The sequence below is a fragment of the Lagopus leucura genome, unplaced genomic scaffold (assembly GCF_019238085.1).
Source record: "Lagopus leucura isolate 7727_CA_CO unplaced genomic scaffold, USGS_WTPT01 Super-Scaffold_100018, whole genome shotgun sequence".
Lineage (NCBI taxonomy): Eukaryota > Metazoa > Chordata > Aves > Galliformes > Phasianidae > Lagopus > Lagopus leucura.
In genome coordinates this window covers 7923954-7949417 of record NW_024962272.1, presented here as the reverse complement: position 1 = coordinate 7949417, position 25464 = coordinate 7923954, and the positions used below count along the sequence as shown (strand labels likewise).

General features: G+C 38.9%; 1 protein-coding gene across 1 annotated transcript in view; it reads left to right on the top strand.

Annotated features, from left to right (window-relative positions):
• Nucleotides 1-25464, top strand: part of CEMIP2 (cell migration inducing hyaluronidase 2) — a 47068-nt gene that overhangs the window by 5901 nt on the left and 15703 nt on the right. The window contains exons 2-10 of the mRNA XM_042877416.1: nt 5937-6273; nt 11074-11214; nt 11745-12306; nt 14907-15076; nt 16455-16643; nt 20537-20706; nt 23172-23381; nt 23776-23981; nt 24539-24608. Coding sequence (XP_042733350.1) covers nt 5949-6273; nt 11074-11214; nt 11745-12306; nt 14907-15076; nt 16455-16643; nt 20537-20706; nt 23172-23381; nt 23776-23981; nt 24539-24608 — 2043 coding nt within the window. The 5' untranslated portion in view covers nt 5937-5948. The remainder of the gene's footprint in view (nt 1-5936; nt 6274-11073; nt 11215-11744; nt 12307-14906; nt 15077-16454; nt 16644-20536; nt 20707-23171; nt 23382-23775; nt 23982-24538; nt 24609-25464) is intronic.

The window sequence follows — 25464 nt, the reverse complement described above, 5'->3', positions numbered from 1 at the left end:
AAGCTTTCCTTTCTGGAAATAAGGAACATGGCAGGAATTATTCCCTTTGTGTTGTCTCTCATAGCAGGCATGCAATATTTCCACTGCATTGTGCCGGATCCACTGTAATTGAGGCGCTGGTAGATTCAGAAGGATACAAAATAAAAAAAAAAAAAAAAAAAAAATTAAAAAAGATTTCTGAAAGATTTCTTCCAGCCAAACATTCTATTGTTTAAACAATAAATGGAAAACAGGATAGAATTCTCCAATTTGCAAATGATTTATAAATATTAACCATGTCAAACAGAAACAAATGGAACAAAATTGAAGTCACTGTAAGCATTAGGCATTGTTTCACATACATGGGCTGCAGGAACTACAGTGGCTCCTGGGTTTTTTTCTTTGACTCAGTGAGATGTAACATCTAAGGATGTTATGAATGTCTTAGAGCAAATTAAAAATAGATGTGTCTTGGCATCAGTTAGGAACAGGTGAGTGTTTGAGGGACAGTGTTTGGTGTGTAGGCACTGAAGAAGACAAATATGTCCCTGCAGTCTCAAAACTATGTAAATCCCTAAACTTTGTACATGGGCTTTCTGAAAAGTTGTGCATTTCATCTGCTGTGTCATATGCTTTCCTGCCAACTATGTACACGAAGCCAAGTGACTGCTACAGAGCTCATTCACACAAGTTATGGAAAATAGACAAAAGCATGCCAATTATCATTGGAGAAAAGAAGAACTTTTATTGAAGAGAAAGAGGAGGGGGGAAAGAAAGGCAACACTTCACCTTTAATCTGTTAGCTTTCATCCTTAAGGGTCATCTATTCAACACTACCAGAAGAGGCAAGAAATGAAATTAATGGTTCCTCTCTATGCTGTAAGCCATTTGTGTCCAAACTTTTGGCTTGCTTGGGCCTCATGAGTGAAGAGGAATTGTGTTGGGGCACATACGAAATATGTGATAGAGCTGATGCATGTAACTAACAAAATTATCTTGAAAAATATTTTTTATTAAGGCATAAAAGAGCACCACGAAATATGAAAGTGGTGGAATATTTGACCTTGTTTTTGTGAACCTAATGCATCAGTCTGGTTCGATGGCAATGGCTGCAATTCTTAGTGTGCTCTGAAAGTGCTCATCAGAACTGTTAATGACCTTTTCCTGTACTTCACCTCTGAAAACTTTTGTTCGCAAATGTACATACTGCCAAAAGCATTTTGCACATTCTGTGGGCCAAAAAAAAAATAATAAAAAAAAAAAATTAGTATTTGCTGCATAGGAAATTAAGAAAATCTGAATCAGTGTTATTTATTTGGGAGAAAATTTTGTAATTATTACCTTATTTATATTTCAGTTTCTCATTAACTGTTGCTGTTTGTCCTCTAATTTTCTTCTGAAATTGCTGGGCAAGGAAGTAGACTCAGTGGTGGTAGTATTCAGCAAGCAGTATGTGACAGAAGTCATCTAAAGTTTTTACAGTTTAAATCAAATGTGATTTTTCAAGCTCTTGCAGAAATTGTTGTGATTTCCCACAGTTACTGAACTGTGGTAGTACTTTACTGTATGCTTATGCTTTTTAGCTTTTGCACATCTTGGTGAAAAAGTAGGTTCCTATAAATATGCTGCGTGTTATGAGAGTGAATAGGCTTAATTTTGAAACAAGGCAACAGAAGACAATGTGGATCACAGAGGTTGCAGTTCCTGGGGACTAGGCTTTTTTTCTTAAGGGAAAGTTTAAGTCATGTTGAAATGGGGACTTTCTGAAGTTTTTGAAATGTCCTGAAATCTGTAAAGCTTTAGCAATTTAATGGCCATCTTGAAGGTTTGTGAAGGTGTGTGTGCTGTACTTGGCAGAAATTTACATCATGTTCTGTTTAATAATTGTAGCTCATGAGCCCTCCTGGGCTCCTGGCTGCCCTTTGATCTCGCACCAGTCAGGTCTCTGCCAGAAAAGCAGCAGTGACCAATGTGGCACTGTGTTACAGGGGGAAATGCTGTTATTCTTTCAGTGTGTGGTTTTTGCCCACCCTTCCTTGGTCCTTTCCTTAACAGCAGTTGCATACTCTGAGATTAAAGAGTGTGGAAACAATCAGCACTGCAACTGGTAGCATTTCATAGCCAGCAACAACAGAAGTGGAATTTTTTCTAACTTCCTTTCTGTTTTGTTCCTCATACCTATGAACTATGCATCCTTAAGATGTCCTTTAAAGGAAACATTAGTATCTTTGCCTTGTATGAAAGTTAGCTTACTTTGCTTACAGAATTTTGAGAAGATGCAATGACAAGGGAGTTTTACAGCAAATCTGACATGCTTTGCTATGCTGCTTATTTAACGTCTGAAGTGTTGAAATGTCATGGTGTGTTTTTCACTTTTTTGGTGGTGTTGGATTATATGAAAAGCACAGAATAATCCAGTTCCTGTTCAGGAAAGTAGCCCCATTCTGAGTAACAGATAAGCATCCCACTTGCTTCTGATCATGTGCTCATGCCTCAAGAGAACCCAGTGTTATCTTGTGATTGCATGTACATTCCTAGTTTTTTTTCCTTAGGCTTGTATGCGTGTACAGTATGGCACAAGGACAAACAGGTGAAGGGACACGTGAGGGCCTTGGAGATGCTACAGCCTGCTTGGTGAGCATTAGAGTTTGTTATCCATGCAGCTCAAGTGCTCTGTTGGTAGAAACAGACTTGTACTGTAGTTGCTCTTCTGAGTTTCTGTGCAAAACAGAGTTTTTTTTAGGGTGGCATGGACTAGATTGGCTAGCATGATGAATACGAGAAATACATACCTGTTCAGTGATGTGGCAGGAGGGGAAGGAAGCAAGAATCTGGATTGTGCGGGGAAGTGCACAATCAGAAGGATGGTGTGCAAACATGTCCAGTAGCTCAGACGTGGTAGCAGGAATGTAATGGGCCAAAATGACAGTCATCCTCTAGCTCCATTAGTGTATTTCAGGCTTCCCTGGTGCAGTGAATGGGAAGCCCAAACCTGTCTGTATCCCTGAGTGAACAATGATGGTGAAAAATGGATTTGATGATGTTGTGTAATACTCTGTTGAAGGCTGAGAAGATTGAGAATGATGAAACAGCAGCCTGCCAACAGCAGCGTGGCCAACAGCAGGTTTACACAGAGAGCTCTATACCACTTGGGTAGGTAAGCTGAGCAGCTGTGTATCGTGCACAAACTTGACTTTCACTGAAATCGTGCTGCAGCAAGCTACAAAGCAAAATACCACAGTGACACAGTGCAATTGCAGTAGGTTCCTCAAAGTGGTGATTTTCTTGCCCATGGCTGCGCTATCAGGGGGAGACGCACACATCTCAGAGCTCCTTCATGAGGTTTTATGCTTCTGTGGGGCTGCAAGGTCGTAGAGGTAAGCCAATTCTCTCTAGTGTCTGTGACTGCACATAGAATCCTGGGACCTTTGATACCTAGAGTTTTTTGCTTTTTGTTTTTTAAAAGAGGACAGCATAGGCACAGGTCACAGGGGAATGGCAAGCCTTTGAAGGTGGAGAAAGAGGTGTTAAAGAGGAAAAAACTCCAGTAAATGGGAACTTGAAGTTTTTTTTTTTTTTAAGTTCTTTCTCCTCCCATGCGTTTTACTTATACTATCTCTGTACAGCCAAATAACATCACTGTCTAGGGCATTACAGGCTTTATAGCTCATTGCTTCAGTTACATTTGTGTGGTGCCATCTGAAAATTTTCACAGTGGATATAAAAAAGTCAGTAACTTGAATCAGATCCTCGAGCTCATCTTAATTTTAAGGAGAAGTCAGCAGCTGCTCTGAGGGATGAAGATCTTTCTCTCAGCTAGATAACTTGAGATGGCACAGGAAGAGGGAAGCGTTGAAATGGTTACACCTCATGTAATGGCAAACTATCTGGTAAATCTCGTGCTGAATATTCTTTTAAGTGGTGGCAGTATTTAAAGATGCCTTCATTGATAAAAAAAAGTTATGCTGTGAAAGTAAGTTAGGCTTTGTGTATTTTGGGTTTAGTACAACTGAGCAATTAAATGACTTAATAACTCCATATGTTTCATATTATAATGACACCATATAGTCAGTTTGTCAGTGAGACAGGTAAATGCCATATCTGAAAGCTTTTTAGCCACACTTGAGGAGTTTGGGGCCCAAACCATTAAAAACAAAACAAAACAACAAAAAAAAAACAACAAAAAAAAACCCCTCAACGCTGGATCAGAATGTTCTTTATTTAAAAAAATAAGTATTTGTTTCAGTTAGGCATAAAGACTGTTTTTGAATTAAATTGAAAAGCTCCTGCATTAAGTTTTTAGCAGCACTTCTGAAACACAGAAGCTGTTAAGATTTTACTGTTGAAAGTTGTCTAGCTGAGTTTAAAAGTGTATGCTGGAAGAAGGTTGTTACACAGTGCTCATAAAGCAGTGGGCAGTGAAGTCTGAACAGGGGATTAGGTATGGGAAACAGCTTCTTTAAGAAGAGAATGGTGAAAATCAATTTGCTGCAACAAACAGGTGCAAAGAACACTGCTGGGGGATTTGGCATAAGTTTTCCTGTGGGCTGGCTGCTCCAGTTTATGTTTCAGTGCCTTTACTGTCATTTTGCATAGATCTGGCGGTGCATTGTCTTCCCTGAAAGAGTAATCCAGCCTGTTCAATAATAACAACTCTCTCGCCTTGAAACAGTGACTTGTCAGATTTTACAGCATGAGACAAAAGGCTCCTTTGCTACATTTCAGAAGGAGATTGCAGTTGTAGTGTTCCTCCTTCACCAGTGTGCCTGGCACTTGAGAACATGACTCAGACTTCCCTTTGTAAACGAAAGAGAGGATCTTTATGCATTTGGAGGTTTTTGTTATTGGTGGTCCCTATTTTCATAATTCGTTTTGTGATTTAATACATCTAGCTTACACTTAAATCCTCTTCAGAATTTGGTTTTGAAGATTGGGTTTCAGTAAACTGAAACTTGAGCAACCTTGTCAAAAAATCCTCTATCCCTAAGAAATGTCAATTAAAAATCATGCTAGCTTTGTGAATACTCCTTGCTGTGCAACAGATTTGACCAGAAAGCTTAAGAAAGTATTTGAATGCAGTTTTGGATCCCTTAAAGCAAGCAGAAAAGTGCAGTAGTTTAGAACTGTTGGCTGGAACAGGTCAGGAAGGAATGTTTTCTTGTGGCTTTCTTGCTGGCTGCTTCAGGAAAAGATAGAAATAACACAAGTAACCAGAATAAAAGTTCTCAGTTCTCAGTGGTAGGTAGGGAGCCCTGGAGCAATAGCATTGCTTTGAGTGTTTATGCCCAAGCCCAGATATCTCAGCTTTGTGGAATGACTTTGTTACAGGATCAATCCAAACACACCTTTACTGGCAACCGAAACCTGCTGTGAGTAGACAAACTTTGTAGACTCCAAATTGCCTCAGTTAATAAAAAGTGTTGACTAGGTTGCATCTTCTCAAGTATAAATAAAATTGTCTTGTATTTTACGTATTAAATTTACATGCTTCTTGCTGCTTCCAATGTGGAATGAAAGCTTCAACTTCCCTTCCATAAAGGAAAACAATGAGGAGCTTGTTCAGCTTCTGCATGGAGAAGAAATACATTTGGGCATTCTGTGGAGAAGAAAGGAAATTGCTGGCTTTCTCATTGTTCTTGTTTCTTAATTGGACAATGCAAGTTAACTGTGACAAACCTCTGGAAAATACCTAACATAAATGGTTTGTGCTGTGCTTTGTTTCCTTACCAGATCCTTTCAAGTTTAATTGTATTCAAGATATTTTGCATGCTATTGTTTCAAACTGTTACAGCGTGGTAAATGACCAGTAGCTATAGTGTGGTTGATACTGTATAAAGAAACACATTAAGGAGAAGGCATGTGGCTTAAAATTGCCTTTTTTTTTCCTTCTTCTTTAATGTACTGTATACTGAAAGCCTCTCTCTTATTTTTTTTCTGTCTGTGTGTGCTCGTTGCAGTGACTTTGTAACATGCAAGACATTGATGCCAGGGGGAGTTCCCCTGCTTTCCTTCCACCTCAGAATGGGAGCAGTCACAGGTCTTCTGGGTATGTCCCGGGGAGAATCGCCCCTCTTCGTCCCCCACCGCCTTCACACAGCCATGTATCAGCTGAATTTACCTCTGCGAGACAAGAAGCCCGGGCCATGTTCACATCCTCATCACCAGGACAGCACCGCCGCCAGGCAGAAGCCAACAGACATAAAAATACTCTCATTTGCTTTGCTGTTTCTAGCTTTTCACTTTTTGTTGCACTGGGGATTTTTATGGGAATAGCTTCGAAATATGCACCAGATGGTAAGTTCTTACACAAAATCATCCTAGAAGTTGAAGCCCCTGTGAACATAGTGCAGTAATTCTGCATTAGAAATATTGTTAAAAATGGAGTGTAGTAATAGAGCACTTTGTAGTTTTAATGTGAAAAGAAGCTCTATTTGGAGATAAGTTCAGTTCCTTTTGCTGTTTTCAGTGGCACTTCTTATTTCTATTGAGACTGATATGACTTGCTTAATTGAAGCAAAAAAGGCGAAGTAGTAAATAAAGACATAAAGATGAGGGGAGGAAGTGTGAGCATTGTGTAACCATAATTACTGTATGTAGGATTTTGATGTTTGCGAAGGATAGTTGAAATGAAGTGCTTTCTGGTTAAGCGGTAACTAAGGAAAACAATAGAAAGGCATTCAAGTAAAAGATGTAAAAGTCTGTGAATTTATACTAAATGGTTTATTTGCTTTGTTTAAACTGAGCAGGGAGCTCACTGACCTCTCAGCCCTGAGCTTTCAGCTTGTCTTAGAATGCAGTGCAACTTTCACAGAATTTGGAAATCATCTCTCAAATCGTCTGGCTGTAAAGCATGAAGAGGTGGTATGATCCACTATTGCTCACTGACTAGACATCCCTACTGCCAAATACTGCTAACTACTGTGACATGCAGTTAAAGGCTGATAGTGTCCTTTGGAGCACAGGTTGTTTGTTTTTGTTTTTCTGAGGAAGAAAACAGGTTTCTAAAAACAAAATGATTTTTTTTTAATTAATTTGAAAACCATTACCTGTTGTAACACAAGCTCTGACTGCACAGTAGCTTTTGGAGTAGTACTTCTGAGGTTTATGTTTCCAGAGTCAATGCAACACTAGGTAACAAACAAAATAATCGATGGTGAATTTCAGATGGCAGTATGAAATGGATGCATGCATTTTAACGGGGGCACTTTTTTTGGTTGCAGAGATCTCTTCTCAGGTGAAGTTATTGAGTTTTTCTAATAACTGGAGTAAAAGAAAGTAAGTTTTTAGGAAGTAGTGAATAGAAGATTACTGCTATATTATGATCTAGGTCTCTGGTAATATGAGCACAGATGTGCAATAAGTGCTCTGTTTACAAGTTGAAGAGAAGGCTGAAAAGTGATTTAGGGTGTTGACACAGTAGTACTTTCGGAGGAAGAAAAAACAACAAAAGACCTTCCCTCCAAAACAAACATAACAAACCATTCCACTATGATACCAGGACTTTATACCATATAATTAATTAAGATTGTAGGTTTTGTGGTTGTTTCAGTAGAAGTGGGGTTGTGCTTCGCAGACTATGTGAATTAATATTCCTTCTATGCTTTAGAAACTGATAATGTGCAGGAGATGAGTTTGCCTGCTTTTTAAATGCAAATTGTTTTCTGAGTGGGGTTTTTTGTTTGTTTTCCTCTGCTGTTGTTCATTGAGGCATTGGGTTGTTTAGAATTCCTGCACTGAACTTCCGATCAGCAAGGAGTTGATGGATCAGTGAGGATACAGGGGATTTTGCAGTAGAGCATTTTTTATCTTTGCTGTAGTGACATGCACAGCAGCTGAGAAATAACCTAAGGATGTGACTTTTTTCCTCCAGTGTCCTGTTGCCTTTCTGTGGATATCCGGTCAGCTTGCTGCATCAGTTGTTGCACTGTGTCTTTCTGAATTTTCCCTGCGTTGTCTTTTAAAAGAGAAACCACACATCTGTAGAATGTGTTGGAAGCCCTAATGCAAGAGAAACTTCATCCAGGCACCAGAGAAAAAGTGACAAAAATTTTCATTCTGTCACAGTGTTACTGCAGCAGTTCTGCTAAAAGATTCTTGATGGGTTGATGGGTTGAAATGTTAATGTCTTTAGCTCCATCTTCACACATGTGGTATTAAAGCCAACTGCTCCAGTTCCAGCTAGGTGTGCTCTTGCTGAGGGCTAATTGGAAATCCATATTGTTAGTGCTTTTAATGGCTGTTTGAAAGGCAGTGTAGGGAATGCGAGACTTAGTAGTAATTGCGTGTAAATCCTAAACCTCCGGCATACCCTTCCCACAGGGAAAATGATACTTGTCTGCATTTCTGTTCCTGCCTGTCAGCTGGTTTCTTTTTCCTCCTTGCTTTTATCTTCCTGTCATCATCTTTTTTCTTTTTTTTTTTTTTCTTTTTTTTTTTTTTCCTAAGGAGGCCTTAACACATGTAAAGTGCTGGAAATGCAATTTCCTTCCCCATTTCCAGAGGCTTGTGCTACAGGGTCAGGAAGAGAAATAGGGGAGATTTAGGGGAAAAAGTTCTTTTTGGCCTTCGCAGTTCTCAGCTGGAGCTTGCCCAGGGTAAACAGGATCCTCAGAAAATTTAGCTGCCAAAGTGTGATAAACTTCAGCTCAGCATAATATAACACTGATAATTTTTTCCCAGAGGCCTCAGGAACTCCAGACTTGGTGGCTAAGCAGGTAGAACGCAACTATTTAACTGTGTTTTGAGAACTGTTTCCTGTCTGTTCTTCTGCCAAACTTCATATCCTTTCCCCAACACATGAAAGATTCTAGAACTTCTGGGGGGGCAAGGTATTTTTTGTTTGTCTGTTTTTTTTACTATATATAAAAATATCACTTTTTCACCCTGTTAACCCTATTAGAAACAACTAAACCCTAAGGACAGCCGACCCCCTTTTACAGAAATGCACTTAAGTAGAGGCTTGACTTGAAAAAAAAATTCAGTGTGAGTGGTTAAATTTGGCAAGGCTGTAGCTACTTAACGTTTTCTGTGTTATGCTTCTGCTTCCATTTAACCTTAACTGTACAGGCAATGACTGTGGTCTATAAAACCCGATCAGTAATTTTGGAGGTAACATATGGTGAAGTACTAAATATTTGATGTTTCCCTGCAACCCACTGCAGTTACTAAGGGAGAATTTCAGAATGCTTTTGCTGAGCACATCTGATTCTCTTGCCAAAAAGTTGATCCGCCGTGCTTCAGAAGCATGTTCATTTTGCAGGAGCGCCCGTTTCCAATTCCAATGGCTTCTTTGCTCAAAGATAGGATAAGTTAGACTCTGATTTCATTTTATTGAGTTGCTGTGCTGTATCTCATCTTTCAGACTCAACAGAAAAACTTGCAGTTACTAAATCTTTTTCCCTCCATGAATCATGCTAAACAGAAATTAGCAGGTTGCTGACTCATGGTTTCCCTGCACTGCCCTTTGCTACCAGCCAGGAAGTGCGTGTCCCTGTCTCTTTTCAGTACTTTTGCAGTGTTGAGGAAAGGAGCTTACTGACTCTGCATGAGTCAGGCAGCAGAACTGCATTTTTTCAGCATATTGCAAGATAGCAGTGTTTCTTGCTTTTCAGCTTTCCTTCATGTGTTGAGTTTCACTTTTTACATGCTGCTTTCTTTGGCAGCGTTTGGCTCTCCCTCCCCCCCCTCAAAAAAAAAGAAAGAAAAAACAACCACTTTTGTTTTTATATTACTACTTTAGATGCCTTTTGGCCTCATGCAGTTCTGCTATTTATTTATTTTTTTTTTTTTCCACTGGCAGTCAAATCTTGGTTTCTGTGGGTTTCCTGGGTTGGAAAGGATTTGAAATGTGGAGAGAGAAACAGCAAACGAAAACAACTTTGTCAGCAGAACTAAGGATGGCTTGTATTAAATCTGTGGGTAGGTTTCTCTTTCTTTAGATTTTGCAAGAATGGGCTATTGCAAGTAGCCTTTTTCCCTGATTTTCATTTCAGATGTATGGGGCTTTTTCTCCAGAAGATAAGGTTTGAAAAGGCTACTGAGACTATTTCTCTCAGTTGAGTTTCTAACCTGTTTATTTTTGGCATTTTTGGTTGTGTTTTTTCCTCAACAAAAATATTTGCTGTCTGTCATTTTGTAAGAAAATTGAAAATTCAAGAAATATACTTCCTGTTTTCATAGTACCTCTTGTGCTGCTGCATTTCTGACTGCTTAATATTGTAAAGAGATGTGTTTTAGGTACACATTGCTGTAGCTGCATCTGAAGTCACTTGACCTTGTCACTTCTTCATGTTACTTCTCCTTTTCTGGCATTATAATATGGCACCACTGCCTGTGTGGTGCTAAACCTTCAGCAGGATTTTGAGAAGGATTATGTACATCTCAGCTCTGGTGTGATTCAGAGCCTGGTATTTAAAGTAACTTCCTAAAAAGGACAGTGAGTTTGGATCCAAATGCCTCACTTCCCAGGAAACTGCTCTAAGTAGTAAAGCATTACACTAAATATATGAAGGTTGTCTTTTCTTTTTTCTCCCCTTTGTTCCATACTGGCAAATCTGTGCTGAAAGAAATGATCAAGATGCTCAAAAGCAAGAGGGGATCAGCCTTTCTCACACAGGCACTTGTAACTTTGAGGGAGGTGAGATGGTTCTGTGCCTCACTACCATGTTAGTATTTCAGGTATGATGCCTAGGAGTCAGAGTAACTGCTATGAATCTAAGACTTTGCCACTTACCTCTCCTCATCTACAGTAGATGATGTAGAAATTTTTGAAGCAAAAACAAAGGATGCCTAGCAATAGGTTAAAAGTGCAGCATACATTGGCAGTTCAGTCTGCTTGTGATCCTCAGTGATTTAATTCGGTGTACAATCCCTTCTCACCCCCTGAAAGCTTTACCATTGCTCAATTACCTTTTTGGCTCCATTAATTTAAATGTGAACACCTGTTGCAGCAGTACTGTAACCACGGAAGGAGGTGGAAGTCCTTTGTGGGTGACTGACTGCCTTAATCACATTCATCATCATGCTTCCAACATTGCTGTCATCCTGTTGGTGAGTCTAACTTTGTAAAATAACGAATTTCATATTATATTGCAGAGAATTGTCCTGATCAGAATCCTCGTCTGAAAAACTGGAGCCCTGGGAAGGATCCTGAACAGAAGGTTATTATCAAAAAGGGAGATCTGTTTCGTCTGAACTCGGATGCTACAGTACATTCTATAACCATACAGGATGGAGGTGTGTAAAGGCAAAATGAGGAAAATGCTTCATTTCACTGCATAGCTTGTATTTTTATGATTACATGAATTGGAATATTGGTATTGAACAATTCTTCTGCTTCCACTTTTCTGCCTTCTGCCAGGCCAGTTATACCAGATGTTAAAAAGCTGAATGAACACTATCAAGTCTGTCACTGGGAATAATGGCATGGTTTTCTATATGATATAGTAAAATTAGACTTGCATAGTAGCTTTCCAGGTAAGGAATCTTAATATGTTCTGATGGCAAACAGTATGCTGGCCATTTTAGAAAGACAGTATGAAAACTAGGGACAAGCTAGCCAGATGCTTAGAAAGATGAATCACAACCAGAAGAAGTTATTTTCCTAAATGTTCATAAACATATTTATAAGCTTAGTAACTTATTCAATTGGTGTGGAAAATAAATCTTTCTAATTTTTCTGTTGCTCTTATTGCAAATCTTAATTCTTTGAGTCTATCTCAGAATTGATTTTACTTACGGAAATATATATATATTTTTTCCTTTAGGTTTACTTGTTTTTGGTGATGATAAAGATGGTTCTAAAAATATTACTTTGAGAACTCGTTTTATCCTGATAAAGGATGGTGGAATGCTTCATGTTGGAGCAGAGAAATGCCGCTATAAATCCAAAGCAACTATTATTTTGTACGGGAAATCAAATGAAGATGCTGATGTGCCAGAATTTGGCAAAAAATTTATTGGTGTGGGCCCTGAAGGAACGCTGGAATTGCATGGGCATCAGAAGCTATCATGGACTCTTCTGTCAAAGTCTATGAATTTCTCAGGGCTGGCCTGTGGTCATTATGCATTTAAAAAGAATTTTTCCCGAGGACTAAATGTGAGAGTGATTGATCAGGACACGGCGAGTGTTTTGGAAGTGTTGAAATTTGATACTCATGAGTTTTCAGAAGAAAGCTTGAAACTCCAGAACTTACTGAAGAATAGAAGTGCTGGTCGCATTATCGCTATTGCTGTAGGAGATTCAGCTGCTAAAAACTTACTGGAAGAAACTAGAGTGACTATTCAAAATCTTCTGGGAAGTAGGTTTGTCAGAGGATTGAGTTACAGGTAACTAATTTATTCTCCGTTTTATGTTGAGTAAAGATTAGATATATATTCTGCTTTCTGTGGGGGGAGGGGGATAGGGAGCTTATAAAACTTGGACAGTATCTGTTCTTACAATGCTGACTATCCTTTGAAGGTTTTGTGTAGTACTACAGTTGCAGTATTCAGTACGCAGAGCAAAGACTGCAGCCTGCAGGCGTTTCTATAGATCTCATTGCTTATTCATAATTACACTTTCACTTCATAGAAGATAAGGGTGGGTATAGCAAAGGACTTTCTTGTGTTCAAATGCTCAGATAGAAAACAGTTGTCTAGAAAAAGCTTTTAATGCATATGACGGTATATTTGGGGAGCATGGAAAGCTAAGCTAAAAGCTGAATACAAGGAGAGGACTCTAACCATATATCAGATTGCCCCCTTCACTGTCCCCTTCACTGATTCTGCAAGGGAATAATCTGTAAAAACGTATTCTATTGTTGAAGTACAGTTGTCAGGTGTGTCTGTGTCTTTCCATCATTCTGAAATGGTGGGGCTCTGGAAGAAACACAATGTTGCAAAAACAGGAAACTTGACCTCTTGTGCATTCTGACCCTAGCTTTGTGTTGTGCAGGGTTAACTGTACATGTGGATGGTACATCAAATCTACTGCCAGCCAGTCCTTCAGTTTCTGTTAAAATGGCTTTGTATAAGCTGGTTTTATTTCTTAGTATGTGCAGGAAATCAATACCTTAGATTTTCTCTACTGTTCTTGCTATCCCCTAACATCTGGATTTGAGTTGCTTTGGCAAAGCTGGGCTGGGGCGTCAGTCAGGATGGCATGTTCTGACCTTGCTTCCTCTAGGGGCATGTTTATGCCAACCACTGTGTAAGCATGTAGTCATGGGGGCCCTGCGGTGGGGAGATGGCCTGCAGTGCCTTTGAGGCAGTTTCACCAGAGGGACCAATGCCTCAGCATCCCATAGGTGCCCCCGTTTTCTGGAAGCATGAGCAGGCAGTTGGTCAGGTACTGGGCAGCCAGTCTCTGCCTCACCTGGAACTGATAGTTCTAGTGTTCACCCCTACTGGTGGCCTCAGTGCTGGTGTGAAGTGAGAGAACTGTTTAACCTGCAGTGTGGAGAAGGAAGCTGTTTGTTTGTTTTTTTTTTTTTTTTAAATAATTATTTCCTTCAGAACTGTTTCCTGACTATTTTCACTTGTTGATGGAGACTCTGAGTGCACATGAGCATGTCCCGTGTGTTGTGGGAGATCGGTGAGATGCTCGCCTGAGTGCTTGCTGAGGGAAAACGGGGACAATTAGTTAAACTTGTAAAGCTAGTGAAAGGGTTTTGAGCTTCACAGAACCATAGATGCTGTGTTTGGAGGTGAATGATCCATTCCATTGTTCTCCACTTCTGCCTCCCCATGCAAAATAGTGTGCTTTAAAATACCTTTGTATTTATTTTAAATGTTGATATATGAAACACTCAGATTTTTGTCGGTGCTATTTAAAAGGTGGCCCAGTACATACTATTTCCGTGAAGACGTTAATGCTGAGCACTTTGATTTGGCCTTCTAAAGATAATGATTAGTAAGAACACAAAAGGACTGAAATAGAAGGCAACTGAATTGAAGGTTTTAATATTTGCCTTTGAATCAATCATTGGTGCTGGACTGCAGTCCAACTAGCTGTTGCTGTTTTCACTTTGTGTCAATGATTCAATGTTAATGATGCAATTTTGTTCAACTTTTTAATAGATGATTACTTCCTCTGCACGTAATTACAGCATTACAGAGCAGTCAAGGACAACAAATACTTTGTTATTTGAACTTGATGGCAGCTTTCTGTGATGTGTGGTTTTCTATTTTCATAAACTTGGACTCTCTGAGCAGAGCTGTAGAAAGCGAAGAGATATCTGGGACAGTTCCCTGCTCCCCACAGGTGCTCAGCCAAGTGTTCAGCTGGGGGAAAGACTCTTGAGGGGGAAGAGAAAAAAACTTGTCCTCAGCCTTCAGAAACACTGATGATCCCTTTTGCAAAGGTTGTGCAATAGAATACAGTACTTTTTTTTTTTTGAGTCCAAGTGTCTGGGATATTTCAAGATGTATTGCATGCCAGGGGTACTGATCACCAGCAGCTGCTGGCCATGTCTGTCTTGATGCAATCTTGGTCCCCAGGGGCTCCTTGTCTCCTCTGTGTAGACACTGCTAGCTGACTGCAGCCCTGTGATGGGAATATGCTGTGGCAGGAGAGTCAGCACTGGCTCAACATCTTCCCATGCTTCCTTAAGCCTGCTTGTGAGCAGGAACCCATATCGCTTCTGGCACTCTGGTCTTATGGTTCTCTTTTGTATGTTGCATGTTGTACTAAAAAATGTGTCTGAAAGCTCTCTCAGTTAAGAACTATGATATTTGCCAGTTTGCTTATAGGACATCCAGTTATGTAGGGCTACGCACCTTTCCAATGAGGTCTTAGTTCTTCATTTTGAAACTGTGGTTTAAAATGAAATTGGGAATGCAGGTCAAAGGATTGTAAGTAACTTCTTCGCACCTTGTCTCATCTTGTGCCTGTTGGTGAAGAATTAAGGGCAATTATATTTAAACACATGCTTTTATTTTTTTTGCAGGCAAGCCTGGGCTTTAGTTGGTGTTATAGGTGGTGGGAATTCTTCCTGTAATGAATCAGTGCGAGACTATGAAAATCACAGCACCGGTGGGAAAGCTCTTGCTCAGAAAGAATTTTTCACAGTGGATGGTCAGAAGTTTGTTGTGAGAGCTTACAGTGAATGGAATGATGGTAGGAAAACATTTACACCTGTGGGTAGGGAAAAAGTAAATACTGCATATGGTGCTTTTTTGTTTGGTTTTTGCTAGAGCTACTGGTTACAATTTAAATTTTTGATTTAAATGTTGATTTTTGCTGTAAGTTTTGCTTTTTGCTGCTTATGTGCCCGGATTATTGGGTGAAGTATGAGGTCAGCATCTTAGTCACAGTTTTGATCATTACGTGCAGAATGCAAGTGACATGACAGTGAGTTAATTATCTTCATTTCTAACATATTTGTTACAGAAAATAAAAGTTCTTAAAATGTGCTGAAGCAGATTTTTTTTTTCTTCAGTCTTTTTTTTTTTTTTTTTCTTTTTGGTCATATATTTTTATTTAAGCTTCACTGATGTTGGTAATGAGAAAATTGGGTAGGAGCCAAAACATTTTATCTCTGTTACAATCCTGTGTTGTTATTTCGCCAGACTTTGGTTCTCTCATCAATTAGACAACTTTTTTATTTTTTTGTGTATAACCTCTGGAAGAACCAGTTGTATACTTTTATCCTTTTTTTTTTTTTTTTTTTTTGTGTGTGTGTGTGTGTGTGTGTGTGTTTCAGGGATCTTTGTTCTGCATTTTACTTTTATGGGCAGTCATCTCTCCCTGTTTGTTGAATTGTTAGCAATATCCCATTTGTTTAGAAGAATTTAAAAAATATATATATTTTTTTTCTTAGGAAACCTATTTTTTCTTTTTTTTTTACTAATTGATCTTTTTGATACTATCCTTCTACTTTTCATTACAGCCTTATGGAATTATATTGACTGATATTTAAAAATAATAATCCACAGAAGTACATCTTTGACTTGCTGGTGCTGTAGTGTTGAGCCCAGTGTTGAGTTCAATAAGTAAGCCAAATTGTGATTCCATTCTTCCTATGCATTAAATAAAATAGGGGAATATTAAATAAAAGGAGGTCTGCTGAATTTAAAGGTAGGGAAATAGCATACATGTACAGTATAGCTTGCAAAACTGTTTTATTAGTTGTGTTTAGAACACAAAATTCCCCTAGTCTGGCTTGCTAAGTCCTTGACAACATCCACAGTGTTAAATGGCAGGAGAACACCACTTGAAGGAAGCAGAGCAAGCAGGGCCTACATGCTGTTGGTATTCGATATATTTGGTGTGGTATTTTACTACTATTTCATAGTTTTTTACTGGTTTTCCTGGTTGTTTCCATCTCTGCCCTTTGTTTTATTTAAAATCCACCAAAAAAGCAGGCTGCAATGGTATTTCATGTTGGCATGTTTCAGAGCATAATTGCACGTAGTGGGTGGTATTGAGCTTGTAAAATCCCATATACTTGCATTGTGTTAACTCTTGCTTTTGTTTTTTTTCCTTTTTAAACTAGGTGTCCCAATTTCAGGCTTCCAGGTAGAACCTGTTGGTGGAGTGATATTGAATCTTCTGGATGATGTTAGCAGTTGGCAGCCTGGAGACCGAATTGTGGTTGCAAGTACAGACTATTCAATGTATCAGACAGAGGAGTTTACACTCCTTCCCTGCCCGGAGTGTACCAAGCACCAGGTCAAAGTCAAAGGTATGGCAGTGGTTGCTGTCTGAACAGATGTGTGAAAAAGTTGTTAGTAGCAGTGCAGCCCAAATAGTTCCTTTCAGCCCAAGCAGTAACAACAGTCTTTTTATCAGTCTCAGTATTGCTTTGTTGCCATGTACAGGAGGATATACTTGCCTTTCCTACAAAATTCTCTGTATAATGTCAGATCTGCATCTGACCTGTAAAGCTTACTGCACTAACTTTTCTCTCCCCTTTTTTCACAGTCTCAGTGAATTCTTTATTGGGGATTGGTTTATGCTTGTCTACTGTCCTTTCGCTTCTTTCTGTCTTTTCACTGATTCTCTTAATACAAACTTGAATGGCTGCTGTGGTCATCACTACGTTTGTCATCTCTACTGTCCTTCTCTTCTAAAGTTTTATCATTGTATATGTTTTTTTTTTTCCTTCTATTTGAAAAGAAGAAAACAGCTGTCTTCAAATCTCTTTTCCCCTTCACCATCTCTTTTACCCGTGCACCAGTAAAATGGTTATGAAACAAGTGGCTCTTCCAAGTCTCTACTCACACAGGATATCCCTAACTAGTTGCAATCTGTTTTTCCTTTGGGTGTGATGCGCACAAAATGGTCTTGCATGTTGTTGACCATTTCCTGTTTTATTATCTGACTCAGTCTGACTTCACAAGAGCCTCCCATGGGGTTGGCTCTTTCACTCTGCAGACATCTGTGTTTTCCTTCTGTCACCCTGTAACCCCTCTGTGTGCCAACACCCTCCTTCCCTGGCAGTTCCATCAGCCTCAATCTGGAGCTTTTTTCCCTCCTTCTCTTCTGGTGGGCTCTGAAGTTGGTTTGCAGCTCATCAACCAATTTTGGTAGTAGCTCTTCGAGATGTGTCACATTCAACCTCTGTACTGCGTGACTTCCTCTTATCTCTTCTTTCTCAGCTCTCAGAAGTTTTCTGTGTACTCCCTCAAACTTTCCTCTTCCTCTGTCTTTGGGATTGCTAGTTTTTCTGTTGACTTTGCAGCATTGTTAGCTTCCACAACATTTGCTGGGGAAGCTAAGATGTTTTCCTGCTTTGTGAAATCCAGATAAGGTGAACTCAGATATCTCAGCCTTTTCCTTGCTGTACATCAGAGATTACCAGCGTGCAGGAAGCTACAAAGCTGGCTTAGTGCCCGTTGTGCATGATACTTAATTGCTTTTGTTCTGATGTTTCTCAGTTGATATGCATTAATCAGTACTTTAAAGTACAAGATAGTTCAAGGTGCAAGCTACTATGAAGTTTAAAAAAGTTTTCTGTCACCACTGTATAGGAGTATGCCCAAACTCTTTTGTCTTGGAAATCATGCACTGTGAAAAACTAGCTACCTTTAAAGAATCTTCATTTTAAAAAAAAAAAAGAGGATCAAAAAAATGTACAAAATTTGCAGTTTGGCTACAGGGTGATTGCATTTTTTCTTAATGAAAATAAATGCTGTATTAGCTGTTGAGAGAACTTTAAAAGAGAACTGGCCACCTTGCTGATCTTTTTCGACTAATATCTCATATTAAGGGATACTAATCTTTTTTTTTTTTTTTTTTTGAGCAACATGAATTTTTTGTGAACTGATAAATTTTACTTACTAAAGAACACATCTTTTGAAATCTCTTATGTTTTCCTTTTTTTGGAATAGAAAACAAAGCACTGCTTAATAGGATGCTTGATTGCACTCAGTATACACGTTACAGTTAAATACAGGGAAAAAAGAATGGACAGGCCTTCAAATAGATAAGTACAGTCCCATTTGCAGACCTCTGTCTTTTTTTTCTAAACAGCAGGGTAAGTACAACAGTGTTGGTATTCTTCACGTGGTATCTGCCAGTTTAGCTGATATCCTTCTGTAAGTTTTGAGAAGGGGGAGTGAAAAACTTGAAATAATTATCTTCTTTAAATTTCCAGATAATTTTCTTGGTTTGTATAGGATAATAGCAGACTGATGCTTTCTTTGGAAAAATATTTAAAAAATAGAGTATCTGTGGTTATTTTTACTTAATTTTAGTTTGTATCCTCAGATTAGCTATACAGAGTTTCCTAAAAAGTTTTGTCCTTGTTTACAGGTCTCTAGTTTTTGTTTTGAGTGGATTGGGCAGCGAATGTTTTTTCTTCTAAAGCAAATCTGCATCTGTGTTTTTTTTATTAAAGCTTTTCTAATGAATTTTCTTAATTTTTTTAGGATTTTTTTAAAATTTTCATCCATTTCGTCCATTCACAAACTATTGGACTGAAATTAACATACACCTACAAATAAAATGCTTGTTTTGTTTTAGGGTTAGTAGTTTTACTATACTGAAAATACGTAGATGGCACCTTGTTTGATAATGAAACATGCAAGAGCGTCTTTGATTCTGTGCCCTGAAAGATGTTCAAATATCACTTTGTTGAGCTCAGTCAAGAGAGGTGAATTTGCTTGTTCTTTGCTAGGGTAGTGTTTATCATCTGCCAAATTACATGCTTTTTTTTGTGCGCGTTAGCATAAGAAAAGATAATAGAACACGGTGTTTAAGTTATGGCAATATATGACTTTTTTGGTGCTACTATTAGTTTACTTTCAAGTTATGTAGGTTGCTCTGAAAGTAATGCCTCCTATTTATTTCCATGGAAAATGCAGCAGCTACAAAGAGCACAATAACACTGTTTGATAGAGCAAATTCTCAGCTACAAAACACCATTTTTCGACATAGTCACCACCATTAGTCATGCATTTTCTTCAGCAGTGAAGAAAAGCATGCTTTCTGCACTTATAAAAATCTGCACCAGCAGAGGTGACCTACAACTGCTGCAACAGCATCATTGCTCAGAATCTTTCATTGGCCCAAACAGACATAAGTCAAAAGGTACCAAATCCAGACTGTGTGGTGGGTGTGGTCTGAAAGTCCAAGTGAAATTGGTGAGGCGCTCCATGCTTCAGACGGGTATGGGGCCTGGCCTTATCGTGTTGTAAGATGTCTTCTCTGAGCTGACTCAGGAAGTTTGAGCCTTCAGCTTAGACAGCACTACAGTGTAGTTTATGGTTTAACTGGGTTACAGAAATTCCTGAAGGACGATCCTTTTCCTATCCCTAAAGGCAGTGCACTTTGCCTGCTGAGAGCTGCGTCTTGAACTTCTATTTAATTGGTGGATTCATGTTACCACTCCACGGACTGCCTTTTTGGCTGACTCATACTGGTGAAACCACGTCTTGCTGCTGGTAATACTTCAATCCAGGAAACTGTCACCTTCAGCCTTATATTGGTTCAGCAAGTCCTGACAAACTCATATGCAGTATTCTTTCTGTTCTTGAGTGAGAGTTTGTTGGCTCACCTTGGCATAAACTTTGTGGTATTTCAGTGTTGCTGCCATCATTTCCAACGCACCGAAGCTGGTATTCAGCTTACTATGCAGTTTCCTGGTCATGATCTGATGGAGGCACTCTTTGTTTAGTGGTGTGACAGTTTGCATGGCTGTCTGGAGCATGACTTGTCTTTCATATTGCTGTTGCGGAAGCACACCACCCGCCACCTCATTAAGTTCATATCCACTGTTTGGTCTCCATAAACATTCAGTAAGCATCAATGAATGTAAGTGGGTGCCATCTTTTATGCGCTGAGGTATTCAGTGACACAATCTTGCTTTGTTTGCATTTCCATGTCAGATGCCAGTTTGTCTGACTGCTCCTCTGCTGCCATCTGCCAGATGGCAACGACATGTAATGGAATATTGGTGGAAAGGTTCAACCTCTACTACCATACCACCATCATTTGCCTTTTGATGTGATGGGCCAAGATTATAAAATAGGAAGTATTACTTTCAGAGCAGCCATTGTTGTTTACTGTTTAAGATAATGACAGTCTTTTTTTCTTCTTTTTTTTTTTCCCCCTCTCAAAACTGTTTTTGGACAGAAAAACCTCAATATCCCCATGTGGGAGAAGTTATTGATGGAGTGGACATGAGGGCAGAAGTTGGAGTTCTCACAAGGAACATCTTAATCAAGGGAGAGACAGAAAATACCTGCTATCGTGAAAAGGAGTGTCAGTTTTTCAGCTATGATACGTTTGGTGGACATATCAAGGTTTGAAAAACATTAAGTAGCTTTCTGTCATCTCAAAAATACACTGAGAACAAAAAAGTCAATACTAATCTTGGAGGCATTTGAAAACTTAAAAAACATAAATTCATACAACTGCTTTTCATAGAAAGGACTTTATTCTCTCTTTCTCAAAATTAATTTAACTCTATGGCACTGTAGCACATTATATAAATTTTAATGTGGCAGAAGCATGTACCATATCTTGCAACATCATGTGGTGGTGGTGGTGGTGGTTAAGCCTTACAAGTTGCGTATCTGCCTGTTCAACTTAAAGCATTTTCAAACTTGATCTCCATTTTCTGTCTTTACTCCTTTCCCTGCCTTTTTCTCTCCCAAAGTGATGAGCAGTGACTTAATTCTGGAGATCCACATCATCTGCAAAATCATGTGGTAGAGAGGCATGGTGAGGAAAGAGACTGAGTTGGACTATGGTGGATTTTTTAATTTGACTTATTTATTTTATCTGAATGTGCCAAGGTTATGTAAAGCAAACTGCTGCTGATTTCTTATATTACCATAAGAATAAAGAAAGCTGAATAAAAGTAGTGCTGTAGAAACTAATAATGAAACTCGAATTCACTTAAATGAAAGGATAGAGCAGCAGTGTGTCAGCTCTTTGCTGCTGGAGAAGTTTTAAATGCAAATGTATTTGTGCTCATTATATGTTGGTCACAGTTTAAATCTCCCTTTTCAATGGATTTGGATGCAGATTTTAGTTTTATGGCGGTGTACATAATAGTGGGAAAGAAAATGCGCCCTTTCCCTACTGTGTGGTAGCTTTTGTGTGCAAGGGAAATAGATGAGCTTAAGCCAATCTTTTATGTTCCAGATAATGTAAGGAAAGAAGATAAATGACAAGCTGTGAGTCTTATTAAATGTGATCTTGATTTCCACAGGGGTGCTGGGCAGCAAGGCCCCTCAGATGCCTTGCAGGCAGAGCAGAAAACAAATATTTTGAGTCACCAAAGTTAAACTGTTCCCAGGAGTCTACTTAGAGAAACTGAGTGTCTGCTGCTAAGCCTGCGTTTCAGCACTGGAAACGTTTTCAGCTTACATTAACCTTATGAGCTCCAGTGGTGAGACCCTGGTCAACTGGCAGATGTTGAGGGCCTGGGGGTTCAGTCTGTTCCAGGCTAGCTCTGCATAGGGGTGAAATGGGCTGGGGACAGCAGGGAGAGGCACTCATTTGTAGTTTTACCACACGTTCTTGTCTTTAAGTGCTGAATTCAGATCTCAGGAAGACATGTTATAGTCCATTTTAGACAGGCAAATTTAAGCTGTGCAATCAAATAAAAGAAAAATAACCTTGTCCTTCCTGAAAAGGCTACAAAAAGTAAGCAAACACACTAAATGGTCCATCACTTTATTGCTCATTTCCCTTGAGGGTAACCTATGCTTATGAAAAGTATTATTTTTGTACAATATCCAAATATCCAGTGTAGGTAAATTAATAAAATAACAACAAAACTCTCTCACCCTTTAGCTTCCTGTATTTCAGTACCTTGTAGTTCAACTTTTGTACTCGGTTTCTCTTTTCAAGTTGGAATAGATAGAAGAAAATACTCTTGCTTTCCCCTTTTAGTGCTCCAGCCCCATTATAATGCCTTCTCTGCTTATTCTTATTTTCTTTTATCATATATTACATAGGATTACTGTGAAGTTCCATGATCTGTGCTGCATCCTCATCCGAAAGATGTTGATTCTTCACTAGAGTGCATTCAGTTTTAGGTTATAACTGGAAGTGTGCTGGAGTACATGATGCCTGAGGAGGACCTGAGTAAACAGGGCTTATTCAGGGTAGGGAAGGCAAAGAGGGTGAATCTGCCTGCAGATGTCAGGGGCTGGCTCAGGGCTCAGAGTAGGTGCCAGAGGTCCTGGAGGTGCGTAGTGGTAAGATGGTGGACAGTAGGATCAAGCTGCAGCAGGGCTGTCTTGAGTGTTTCTGTCCTTGTAGATATTCTGATGTGATGAGCTATCATCTTTAAGCTGGCGCCCGGTATTGTGCTGTCAGTTGGATCAGGTTTCCTGGTAGGTTCCCTGGGCCCTCTATTTTGTAATTTTATTAAACTTAACTCCGTGCTGGATTGACTGCACAGATACAGCTTCAGTACAGTCAGGACCTAACGTGACTTCAAAGACATCTGTTTATTCGAATGGTACATGGTTGTCAGTAAAGAATATCTAATGTGCCTAAAAAAGCAAAGTGGCAATGTACAGTCTGATGGAATTTTCTGTTTTTGTCACATGAAGATTTAGTTTTCACTCTAGTTCATGAATGATACTGTTTTGTAAAGTAGGATATAGAGCAGGACAGTAATGGCTGTCCTGGTTCTCTTAGTGTTAGCTTGCAAAAACTGTGCATCTGGAATAGGTGAAGTATTATCTTAAATTTCCATTGGTTAACAAGCAAGTAGTTAATCATTCTGGACTTTTCATTATCTTTCTAGATTTTGAAGAATTTTACATCTGTTCATCTCTCCTATGTGGAATTAAAGCAAATGGGCCAGCAGCAGATAGGAAGTTACCCTGTTCACTTTCACCTTTGTGGGGATGTGGATGAAAAAGGAGGTTATAGTTCTAAGACTTACCTTGATGGTCTTTCCATTCATCACTGTTTCTCCAGATGTGTGACTATTCATGCAACTAATGGCTTACTGGTAGGTGCCAGGAGAATAAAATAGGCTGTGTTGACCTGAATCTTAAGAAGAACATGTAGAGCAAAAAGCAGTTCCTTAACTTAATGTTTAAATGCTCAGGAGTGCTTTTTTTTAAATTTTTTTTTATTGTAATGAATAAATACACAAGTGCAAACAGTGACTTATTTTTAACAGATCTTGTCATTCTGCTTTTTAGATTCTTGAAGGCAACTAAGCTATCCAGGCATTGCATGTTTGTAATAGAGAAATAGAACTCCATATTTGAATCATCTGAGTCACTGATACTGAAACTTCACTCTGCAGCTGTGCCAAGATAGCAAAACTAAATGGCACTTGTCAAATAAATCTCAGTAAATGCTATCGCTACTGACATAATGGACTTGTGTTTCTGCAGATAAAGGACACCATTGGCTATGACACACTAGGTCACTGTTTCTTCATAGAGGATGGCATTGAGCAGAGGAATACTCTCTTCCACAACCTTGGACTAGTCACAAAACCAGGCACTATTCTTCCTACGGATAGAAACAGCACCATGTGTACTGGCATAAGGGATAAAGTGTATGGAAGTTATGTTCCCGTGCCAGCCACAGACTGCATGTGAGTATTTCATTGTTAAAAAATTAAAACCAAACCAGCTGCAGCAAATAAACTGCTGATGATCTCTTGACAAAATACAGATGGAATGGGTTTTTTTTTTTGTACGATCTGTGGTGAATGTGGACACCTTAACTGCAGTTCACATGGCAGTATTGTTCAAAAAAGTAAAAACATATGGTGTTTCGTTGAAGAGAAAACATAGGTTGATTTATAACGAGATTTGTTGTGTCTTGTGATACTTGATAAGTTGATTTTTTCTTTTTTTTTTTTTCTTTTTTTTTTTAAGGCTGCTGTGTTAAGGCACCGGTACCATTAGCCTGCCACCTACAGCTTGTCTTCGTAACACTAGTGTATTGTAGAAGCTTATTAAAACTGTTTATAGTTGCACTGAGTGTCTGAACTATCGTAAAATATTTTGCATTGAAGTTCTGTGTGCTTGTGTGGGAAGTAGTTACTTTACACATCAGTTTAGCTTTTCTGATGGTTGCTTCAAGAGTGAGTTATTTCTGTATGATCTAGAGCTTTTTCCATCTTAACTTCTTTTCTGAATATTTCAGGGCAGTTTCAACCTTCTGGATTTCTCATCCCAACAATCACCTTATAAGTAATGCAGCAGCAGGTTCACAGGTAAGGCGCATGGATGAAACGCAGTGCTAACTACTTGTGCCAGTCATTCACAAAAGACATAATGCAAAAATGCATACATTTTTTCTTTTCTACTTGTGAATATTTAAGGTTGGCAGTATACTGGCATTACAAATACCAGTCAATTACAAGGCTTTGTTAGTGTGGATTAGACCTCTTCCTTTTTTAATTAGTAGATCTGTCAGTGGTCTCAATATGTATGCATTAAAACAAATACCTTTATTTCCAAGATATAGTGTATTTCCTGTTTCTGAAACTCCTGTAGGCCATGTCACGTGTTTACTGTTTCACTGCTCTGAAGGACTTTGTTTTTATAGCTTCAGTCATTGAAATGAAAAATAGTTCGCTGAATAAGAAAGTGCAGAAAACCTTTCATGTCTGTCTTTTGTCACTAGCTTCTCAGTAGTAATTGCTGATAATAATTTTACCAACTGTGAACATTTGATTTTTTTGCAGCCCTTATTCAGTTCAGCTGCTCGCAGAGTAGTTTTGAACTATTTTGTGCAGACTGTGGAGGATTGGCAGGGGTCTGTTCTGCTTATAAAGCAGATGAGAGGCTGAGACTCAGGTGGTTCCAGGTAGATTGTTCTAAATGGGTCATTGACTATAGGGAAAGACTTTTTGATGCTGAAAGTAGAATGTGGGTGTGCTAGCATATTCTTAGGCAGAAAGTATATAACGCATTGTTAACAATATGGTAAGACTGAAAATATTTGTGTGTTGTAATGTCTGTAACACAGAAAATCATAAAACTTCTGCTGCTGCTTCTTGTGAACTTTTTTCTTTTTTGTGGGGGCAAAACTGTCTTCTTGTTGACTGCCTATGGCTAAGAAGGGCC